The 11,497-nt window shown below is 35.2% G+C and overlaps 1 protein-coding gene across 1 annotated transcript in view; it reads left to right on the forward strand.

The window, feature by feature from the left end:
* Positions 1-11,497, forward strand: part of LOC122805969 (baculoviral IAP repeat-containing protein 1e-like) — a 144,723-nt gene that overhangs the window by 48,511 nt on the left and 84,715 nt on the right. The window contains exon 3 of the mRNA XM_044076208.1: positions 368-532. Within this exon, the coding sequence (XP_043932143.1) occupies positions 368-532 (165 nt within the window). The remainder of the gene's footprint in view (positions 1-367; positions 533-11,497) is intronic.

Below are 11,497 nucleotides of genomic sequence, written 5' to 3' on the forward strand. Positions count from 1 at the left end.
TGTTTTGTGGGGTTATGTTTGTGTGGTTTTATGACACAGTGGACTTTTATTTTGTTTTATATACTGTGCTAATGAATTACAGAGTGTTTTTCAAATGATTCATTTTGAAATAATGGATTTATAGTGTTGTTGAGTTCAGTTTCAAAACTAACAGTACTCTGAATTCGGTTGTTTCTGCTGTGATCAGTTCTGGCTTTGACAGGCTACATGTTTTGAAGACTGAATTGTAACTCAGACTAGATAAGTTGTACCAGAACTGTTACCACCTGCTGCACAATCATGTTGGAGCTAAATTTCTGCAGTTGATGTACCTGCAAGACAAGAACCATAACCTCATTCACTGCTGTTCTTTTTTTTCTTTTATCAGTGAGGTCTCTGGGAGCCTTGGAATTTCTTGAGGAAGTTGAGCTTCCTCCTGGCAGTGGAGTGGCCTGCGTAGTTGACACATTGCTGCAACAGCTTCAGCACCTGAAATATCTCCAAATCCTGGCATTAAATGAGAACATGAATGACCGGAGCCTGCTGCAAGTTGGTCAGTTTTCATTTCATTTTATTTTACATGCAGTAACATTATAATTAAAGTCCACAACAACATTTAATTCTTCAGAATCCAATACATTTTTGCATGTGGTATTTTCAGATTAAAAGTATGAAAATTCTGAATTAAATTTGTGTACTTGCACATTTAGAAATGTACAGCTGAAATTCGCATACCAACTATCCAGGTCCTTTTAAGGTAAGAAACTGAGATTTGAACAGAGGAGGTCTGTCTTCTGGTACATATAGGAATGACTCTGTAGCATTATGAACAGTCTCAAACTCCCTTTTCCCATAATGCACCATGCATACCTCCTTCTCCAGTTTTTGTTGGCTACATGAAAGATCTATTGCCAAAAAATGGTCCATGGCTACCTTTCTGTAAACTTAATTTCAAGTGTTTAGTGTAAATGTCATCCTTTCCACATTGTCATATTTATTTCACTATTTTCTTGAATTTCCTTCTCCATTTCTAAAAGATCAATTTTGCCCTTTATGTATTCAGTTTTGGGTGCAGGTCTTCCATTTTCCTTGATATGTCTGATGTTTTATTTAAAAAATAGAGGTAATTCCTGTTGCAGAACACTTCTTCCTTCCAGTGGGTACATCAGGTACATTGTTTTGCATAGAAACCCAACATAGCTCCCAAATGTCTAGATTTTGCCTCCAATTTTTGGTCTGTTCCTCATAAAATTTGTGGGTTTCTGACAAATCACTGAGGATTGAAGTCATTAAATAATATCATACATTTTAGTTTCAGATTCATAACCTTCAGAAAATGTATGCTAACAAACCCTGCAATTCTAGCAACCTTTTAAGCTTATAAAAGCAATATTTAAAATCTGTCCCTATTGTTGGACCTGTGCCCCCCCCCATCATTTTTGGCTTTGTCCAGATTTCTAGTCCTAAGCAGTTGGGAGGTATGAAACACAGCAATACAGTTTTAGATTTTATATGTAGTCTTTAACAAAATAACTAAGGATGGGATAAGGAATAGTAGAATAATTTGCTTTCTAACAAGTTAGGCAAACCTCTTATTTTGGTTATTTATGTTGCTTTTGTTTACTTGGATCATCCAACTGAAAAAAGCTCCAACATATTGCAAAAATTGTTAAACAGACATTCAGTAATTTACATGAAAAGACATAAAGTAATGTGCATTAACAATTACACATACATTTGCTAACAGTTTACATTCAAATAAAAAATAGAGACAACCAGTACGGTAAAAAAAAAATATACTTGTGAATTATTAGATGCTGAACATTGAGTATTTGAAGAGGTATATTGGAGAGTTTGTCATATAAATACAAGATAGTGTAATTAGTGCTTAGGAATTCAAAGAAATGGATGTGAGAGAAAACTAGATAAGGCAAAAAATGTTAATATTGTAGTTAAGAGGTGTGGTATAATACAGGTTCAGAAACAATTTCATATATATATATATATATATATATATATATATATATATATATATATATATATATAAAATAAATATATATATGTGTGTGTGTGTGTGTATGGGTCTACTTCAAATAAATGAAATCCCACTTACTCGAAGACAACATCGCAGAGACGAGATCTCCGAAACCTTAGTTTAATGAATGACCACATTGCTGAAACTTTTCCCATGGTAAGTATCCAGTTGACCAACATGTACAGAAAAATACACCTCACAATCACCAACCCACCCAGCTGGGAGACTATGTTCCCACACCCTCCAGTGTGGAGGGCTGCACCCCCCACCCCCTCCTCCTGGCTAAATATACCAACTCTGGGATTCCACTACAGTGGGGAAAAGGGTACAGTGGGGAAAAGGGCAAATTTCCCTGTGTTGGCCAGCTGGATACTTACCATACGAATATTCAGCAATATATTTGTTTGCATACCTCTCAGCTTCTTAGTGCAAGAAATCTGGACAAAGCCTGACATAATGGGGGGACAAAGGCCCAAAAATACAGAACGATTTTAAATATTGCTCTTACAAACATAGAAAGTTGCTAGAGTAACAGGGCTTGTTTTACCATACATTTTCTGAAGGATTTGAAGTCTGAAACTCAAATGTATGTCATTATTTAGTGACTTCAGTCATCAGATCATCCCAGTGATTTGCCAGAAAATCCAAATTTTATGAAGAACAGACCAAAAATATGAGCCAAAATCCGGACATTCTGTGAAAATCTGGAGAGTTGAGACATATGGTCGTTTGTTAAACTAAGGTTTCGGAGATCTCATCTCGGCAATGTCGTTTTCAGGTAAGTGGGATTTCATTTATTTGAAGTAGACCCATATATAGTATGGCTATCATAAGGTTTATATTAGAAGTATGGAGGTAGGGTTGATTAGTGTCAATTTATACAGCTGTGAGATGCTAGTAAAATTAGTTAGGTATTTGGTGAATACTGATTGTTGGGCATAGGACTCTGAGCACAGAGAAATGGTTTACAATATGGCAAGCTAAAGATAACAGTAGCATCTATACTGGAGATGCACAGAAGCTGAACCATTGATTTATCCGGTGAAGTTTTAGTTGTGCTTTAAGTGAGTTTGCATTCTAAATGGATTTTGATGGTAGCAGGATCTTGTTCCATAGCTTAGCTACACTATTTGAATATAGAGAGTTACCTGCAGTAATAGATGATTTGGTTATAGTGACTTTTCTGTAGAATGTAAAATTCTATTGGGGAGAAATGTCATATTAAGTTGTTAAAGTATGGGCATTTTTCTGACTTTTAGAGAAGTCTGTGTATTGTGGTTAGCTGAGAAAGAACTAGGCGACATGGTACTCCTAACAAGGAAGCTAGGTGGCAATGGTGTGTTCTATTGTTATAGCTTACTGCAAATTGACTTTTTTTATTATAACATTGCTCAGGCTTGAACAGTTGTGAGACTTAAAGGTTAGTAAGTCTGGGGAAGCATAGAAGAGAAAGAGCAATAAGAAAGTAGAAAATACATCTTCTGGCTGTGTCAATGGTGTAGGCTTTTACTCTGTATAATGTACCTCATTTTTGAAGAGTTTTTTTTTAACCATGTTTGATACATGGTGGTTGAATTTCAACAGTTCATTTTTGATAACACCCAGTATTTTTTGTGGTTAACTTTTTTCTATCAAGGTGTTGTTGGCAGAAATAATAGTGAATAGTGTTGTTTTGGTGGAGATGTGTTTTGAGACTAAGAGCATTTTTTTAGGGTTTAGAAGTAATTGTGAATTATTTAGCCATGTTTCAGTCAATAATAATTGTTGTGTTTGGCCTTGAAGTTTAGAGAGAGATTTGGCAGACAGATTAGGCCAGAGTCATCAGCATATTGAACTAGGGTAGAATTTTTCTGCAGCAGTGTAGATACCCTTGATGAATATGCTGAAAAGTATGGGGCCTGGTTTAGACCCTTGTGGGATACCAATACCAAGAAGGAGGACAAATCATTTTTCCATTTCACTGCTTGTACTCTGTTTGAAAGGTAGCTATGGAAGCACTGCACCATAGAGTTAGTGAGCCCTAAGGATGAGAGCTTATGTAAGAGTTTCTACTGAGGCAGTATCAAAAGGTCTTAAGACTGGGAAGATTATGCAGACTAGACTTCCAATGTTTCTGTGGGTGTTGACTGTATTAACAAAATTCAGCAGTAGTTGTGCTGTGATGAGGGCGGAAGCTGTCTTGGGTTGAAGACAGAAGCTGGTTATCTATTACATATTTCAGAGATTCTGTATGAATGCATTTTTATAATTTTTGAATGGGGAGGTAAAATGGCAATTGGCTTATAATTTGAAAGATCCATATAGATTTCACCCTTATGTGGTGGAATGGATGATGTTTTCCATACCAAGGGAATGTTATTTTCAAATATGGATCAATTTATCAGAATTGAAACTGGATATGCAATAGCCACAGCTGCAATTTTAAGATATTCACCAGGAAGTTTATCAGGAGTAGCTATAGTAGGCTTTCATTTATTGAGAAATTGTGTGATGGTGTTTGTAGTAAGTAGTTGGAAGGAAAATGTTGAAAAAGGTTATTTGATTGAGCTGGGACTTCAAGAGTTTGATTAGTCACCGGGTTGGTTAATGATCTTATTGAGTGTAGCTCACTTTCACAGGCTTCTTCCACTTCATTAGTTTCTGCATGTAAATATAAAATGGAAGTTAAACATATGGAATTCCATTTAGGAGTTTCTAAACATGCTTTGCATTACAATTCTCCTAATGCTTCTACCTCATGGAAAATGGTGGAAAGACTTACTTCCTCAAGACAGGAATTTCCTAAAATTAAAATCTCCACCACCACACTGGAACTTGAAGAGCAAAAGAGCATAAAATAGAGTGAAAACAGAAACTTAACAGAGAAAGCCAGTGGATTTATACTTCTGGACAAATTTCAGTAACTGGTTATTAAGTGCACTGACTGGATACCAGGAGAAAAGAAATACAGAGAACCTGAAGGAAAATCAGCTTCACAAGATGAGGAAAGATACTTACTGGGAAAGGTACTGCAGCTGTTCAACAAAATGCAGTGGAAGCTCCAGACATGACTTCCAGTAACCTAGAGGAAAGTATAAGATAACTGCACACAGACCTGCATAAATAAACAAAAGACTGATGGAGTATATCAATGAAAAAATCAAAAGCCTGCAAAAAATTGAAGAAGCTTTAAACAGATATTCAGATGCGGTGATGAACTGCAAAAATCAGAGGTCAAAAGTAAGAATAGGCTGGCTGAATATGAGCTTGGACAAGAAGAGATGTTTCAAAAAATAACAGAATTAGAGGACAGAGCATGTAGGGAAAACCTGAGATTTTCTGCTGTACCGGAGAATCTGGAAGGAACAGACTGTATTAATTTTATGAAAGCACAGATGAGCACCTGGAATGGTATTCCGTATCAGGAGTTGTTAATTGAAAGTGCACATTGTGTGTATGCTCCAAACCTGGCTATGAGAAAGCAACCTATACCTTTAATAGTAAAGATGCAAGCCTACCAGCAGTAGGGGTTGATTCTGAAAAAAGTGTGGCAGAAGGACAAAGTACTAAAGGTGGGAGACAGCAGAGAATTTATGGATAATGATTACTCATTGTACACCAGGCAAAAGAGGAGTAAATTTATACCACTCTTCAAGGAATGTTAAGAAGTAGACATGAGATTCAAACTGCTGTACCCAACTATCTTTAAAATATTCTATCTTGGAGGACAAATCATTTTTTGATGAAGTACATGCTAAGCAGGAAAATTGTTCAACAAAATGTGAGGGACTCTAAAGCATATGCCCTACTTCATGTTTTTAATGTTCAGAAAAATACATAGGAGAGGGGAACAGGAGAGGGAGAGTTAACTGTAAGTAAAACAAATTTTTAACGGTGCTATTTTTATAGTGTATGATTTTTTTTGCATGGTATAAAGTCAGGTTTTCTCAGTTATTTTTAAAAGGTAATTGGGATACTAATATAAATAGGTGCTCCTGTTTTTTCACCTTCATCTCTCTCCTTAACCCTGTTCAGTTTTAAGAAATGTAGGCAATGCAATGAAAAAAAAAGTCTGGTTAAAAGAGTATAACAAAAGAAAAAAATGTGTGCTTTTTCTTATTCTTGCATGTGGAATGACTGGATTAATGCCCTTAGCTTGATCTAGTAAAAGGGTTTAGGAGAAAGGAAGTAAATGGAAAAGAATATTGACTATTTTAAGGCTTTTTTCTAGCAAATAAATGTATGCTTACTAATGATTGTGTAACTGGTCCTTGTGTCTCCAGGAGACAATCTGATAAAATTAAATGTCTAGGAGATAATGTTTTCTGAAGCAATCAAGTGTTTGTCTAGCTGGGAGAGCAATAAAGATGAGACAAAGCCAGACAGTACTTAGAAGTAACACAGGCTGCACCACACTCTTAGCATGGATAACCTTTCTTTTAAGTTAACTCAAGTCTGTAAGTATGGCTGTCAGTTTGGAACATTTGATCCTGTCAGAAGGGTAAAACTTCAGTATTTGAAAATATACACAGTTTTGTGTGTTGTTACCAAGTTAATATGTTTTATGGAGGTATTGGGGTGTGTTTGTTTTTTTGTTTGTTTGTTTTGTTTGTTTGAGGGCTTTCAATAGAACAAAAAGTGTTATAAGATGTGCCATAGGCTCAAATAGATATCACAAGAAACAACTGTATAAAACATCAACCTGCCAAACAGTTTATGCATGCAACACAAAAGCTGGAACTAGACATTTAACCAAAAAAAACTGTTATACATAAAAGGTGGGAATATTAACTTTTTAATAAAATAATGCTTTCTGTAATATCTTTAAATGCTAATGATCTCTCAGATAAATACAAAAAAGAAAGAGTAGTGCATTATATTAAAAATATAGACTGCAAATACTTAAGCTACAGGACACACACTTGGAAAGAACTGAACATGTGAACTTGATAAAAAAAGTTTTCAGGATGGTTATTCAGTGGAATACCTGGGACAAAAGAAAAGAGGAGTACTTATATTAATTGTAAGAGAAGCTCCAATAGTGATAGAGGATAACATGATAATAATGGTAGATTTATAGAACTAAGGGGCTACTGACAACAGAGGAGGATTACACCAGCAAGTATTTATATTCCACCTAAAACTGCTATAATGGAGCATAAGAAAATTCTGGGAGAAATAATCAGCTTTCTGCAAGGAATATTACTTAAAAGTCAGGACTGAAATTTGATTTGCAGCAGTGAAGATGTGTCTGGGGGCTCAAAAGGGAAATATAACAATGGGGGTAGATTTTTGAAGGAATTTATGAAAATATTTGGCATGAAAGATGTGAATTCAGTACTAGGAGATTGAAGTGAATTTACAGGGTCTATATTACCAAAGCAAAAAACCCTATTCCCGAATACCTAAGCGTCGACACCTATACCGCAAACCACGAAAATCCTGAATGCACTAAACCGCGAAAAAAAAAATATTGAACTGTCATAGTTGCCCACCCCCACCACCTGCTACATATTACCTACCCAAAGAAAATAAATAAACCACACACATACACTGACCAAATCCCACTTCTAACCTAAGGTAAAGCACCAAAACCCTACCTGTAACCCTACACTAAACCCCACATACACAACTAACTATGCACTATCCTTAACCCCTCCCTAACCCTAAGGTCTATAACTACCACACACGTCTCCTACACACATACACCCAAACAAAATAAATAATCCACATACATACATTTAACAAAACCCTACCTCCAACACTACACTAAACCCCACAGACACAACTATCTATGCACTATCCTTAACCCCTCCCTAACCCTAAGGTCTGTAACTACCACACACTTTCCCTACAGACATACACCCAAACAAAATAAACAATACACATACATACATACACTTAAAATAACCCTACTTTTAACACTACATTAAACCTTATATACATTACCTATCTATACACTTACCGTAACCCAAATCCTAACACTAAAGTCCTATCTATCGCACACTTACCTTACGGAGCTGTACTGCAGATGGGTCACCAAAACAAATCAACATTTCTGAATTTGTGGTTTTGTATGTTTGGGATTTCCATACTTCACGCAATATGGGTCGACGTCTTCGTATTTGCTCATATGGTTTTTCGCGTTCATAATATAGACCCAAATTTACATATTATTCCTCAAGATACAAACACTGGGCTTGGCTAAACAGAATTTACATTTCACAGGAACATGTGCATTTAATTGAAGGTCTTGATACGTACCCAATAACTATTTTAGATCATGCACCAATAATATCTAAAATAAAACACTGGGTAATGAAATAAAAATGAGACACTGGTGTTTTCACACCTATCTGTTGAAAAGAGTGGAATTTAAAGAATGGGTAGTGGAAATTATTCAGGAGCTATTAAAAAAGGTAGACATTTTTTCTGAAAATATAGCTAGGGAGTGGAATAAAATTAAATTGGAGTTTAAAAATAGGGTGGAAATAAAATAAAGGGAGATGTGGTTAAGAAGTAATAAGAATTATTTAGAGGGACTGACTAATGTTAAAGTATTGCAAAATAAGGGGAATCTCACAGAACAAGAAGACGAGCAGCTGCAGAATGTTAAACAGAAAATAAGGGATTACCTCGAGTTTAGAAAGATTGCTGTTAAGCAACTGTTTGTCGAAAATAACTCTAATCCAGAAAAACTTTTAGCACAATGACTCAGGCAACATAAAGCAGAAAGGGCTGTCACAAGCTTAGGGACCCAATAACAAGGATCCTATAGAAGTATTAGAAATATTTTGGAAATTCTATGAAGGTCTGTATAAAGCAGAGAAATATAGAAATCATGAACAAGTACAAATGCAAATGTTTATGGAAGAAATAAATATGCCAAGGTTAAAGGTAGCTGAGGCAAAACTACCAATAGTTAGCATAGGAGGAGATGAAGTAAAATGGTGATGCATAACCAATGTACAGGAAAGTCCCCAAGAATAGATGGTATTCCTGTGGATGTATGGAAGCTAGGTGAATAAAACTGATAAAGATCTGGAATGTTTTGTTTAAAAGCATTTTAAGAGGAGGAAAAGTACCAATATCCTGGAAGAAAATGGTGGTAGATGTAATACCTAAAAAAGGTAAAGATCCATCAGATCCAGCGGCATACAGGCTCATTTCAATATTAAACCATGATTATAAATTGTTTTTGTCTGTAATGGCTAAAACAGTGGAAAAGCGATGCAAAAATTGATGGATATGGATCAGTTTGGTTTTGTGGACAGGAGGCAAACATTTGACAACTTTAACAGAACACTGATGATCCAGAGGGAAACAGAAAGTAAGAAAATACAACTGCTATAGGTGGGTCTAGATGCAGAGAAAGAATTTGACAGAGTAAGCTGGGACTTTATGAATAGGGCATCGGAAGCATCTGCATTCCCTGATAAAACTATAAGGTTGATTAGAAGGATATATGAGGGATTGAAGGTGAAAATTAAAATGGGCGGGTTCTACTCTGATAATTTCTGCTTGAGAAGAGAAACCAGGCAGGATGCCCTCTTTCCCTTTGTTGTTGGCATTATATTTAGAACCCTTGGCAAAGAAAATAAGGGACTCCGAAATTCAAATATAATTGGTATGGTAGTCAAGAAAAGCTCTAATTGCAGATGATATTATTTTTATACCAGATAAAATCAGAAAGGGACATTACAGTATTGTGGAACATTTTGAAACAGTTACAAATCTTCTTGGGATACAAAATTAATGAAGCTAAAACAAAAGCAATAGCAGTAAATTATGTATCCACACAATAATTGGTTCAGTAATATCCATATTTATGCAGCCATGATAAAATGAGGTATTTAGGAGTATGGATTAAAAATTATTCTGGTGTGGCAGCTAACAATATGTGGGCAGAGACTAAAGAAAAGATAATACAAAAACTGAAAAATTGGAAGCTCTGTTGTATGGATATGGATAATAAGATGCAAGCAGTTACAATGTTTTTAGTCCCTTTAGTCTTTTATACAGTTCAGGGATATTTTTATCAGCCATAGGAGAAGTTGTGGACAGCAATTAATAAAAGGATTAAGGATTTTATCTGAGAAAGAAAGATGGCAAAAGTTAAGTGGGATGAGCCGATTCTTCAAATAGAACAAGGTAGATTGTGATTAGACAATTTGAAGGGGTATTTCAGAGCTGTACAGTTAAGGATCCTATATATAGCACAACCAGAAACCTATAATTCAAAGTGGAAAGGGGTGATGGTGAAAAAGGGGGAAGCTCAAGAAACAAGGAGAAACTAGGATTTTGGATGCAGACCTTTAAGGAGAATAACAATAATCATACAGAATATTATATTCATAAAGTAGCAGAAAGTATTCTAAGACCTAAGCCAACATGGGAGTGGAGAAAGGAAATTCTGCCAATAGGGATGATGGCAATTAGGGATACAGACAATAGGCAAGAGGGAGCTGGAATTTATTGGAGAAAATTGGCAAAAGAATCAAGGTATTGTGAGCAAATAACTCACAATGGAAAGTTAATAGAATGGGAAAATGCCAATAATTTATTTGGACTGCAAGTTAGAGATTGCCTTCCCTTATCAAGGACTGATATCAGAGAAAGAAAGAAAGAAATAAAAACATCCTAAATGAAAAAACAACACTGGCAGAGTTTTTAGTAGAATCTAGAACTGAAGCTGCTGTTAAAAAAGGAATAATTAGTAGAGCATATAAAATATTGCATGACATCTATAAGAATCAATCAGAGAAGGTTAGAAAGGACTTGGAAGAGAGATTGCATGAGCAATTCACAAATAAATAATGGGTGGATATATGTTTGTCTCCCAAACATGCAACAAAATCTAGAAGATTTAAGATTTTTACTTGGAAATATTTACATAGATATTTTTATACCCCAAGTGGACTCCAGAGATTTTTTCATCAGGTAGACAGCAAATGTTGGAGGTGTGATGGATGTTTTCATTTATATAAATGTATGATTGCCTATATCAAAGTGATAATTTAATAAAGATGTTTCTACTGTTGGTTTACACATGTCTCTCCAGCAATGATCTTGATGTTTGTTATATATTTCCTTAGACTAGTGAGTGAATCTGCTACTGTAAGATTTCTCTGTCTCACTAATTGTGTCTACCATGTATGTACATACAACTATTAATTAAGACTCTCTGCATTTTGTATGGACATTTTTCTTTGTAAACTTTGTATATTTTTTTTGTTACATGATATTGATATGTGTGGAGCTTTTCTCCCCGGGCCTCCACTGAAAATGGACCTGTGTCCAGTGGACTATCCCGATTAACAAATGTAAAATAAATAAATAAATAAATAAAATTGTTAAAAAAACATAATTTGATTAGAATAATTCAAACATGCACAGCATGCCATAAATTCCATGCTTTTGTGAATGCACATATAACTAAAGCCTTTAAATGTCATATGACAAAAACACAATTTAAAACATTTTAAAGTTTTTTTGATTGACAGT

This window comes from Protopterus annectens, chromosome 7.part0 (assembly GCF_019279795.1).
Source record: "Protopterus annectens isolate FY-2018-M chromosome 7.part0, PAN1.0, whole genome shotgun sequence".
NCBI classification, from domain to species: domain Eukaryota; kingdom Metazoa; phylum Chordata; order Ceratodontiformes; family Protopteridae; genus Protopterus; species Protopterus annectens.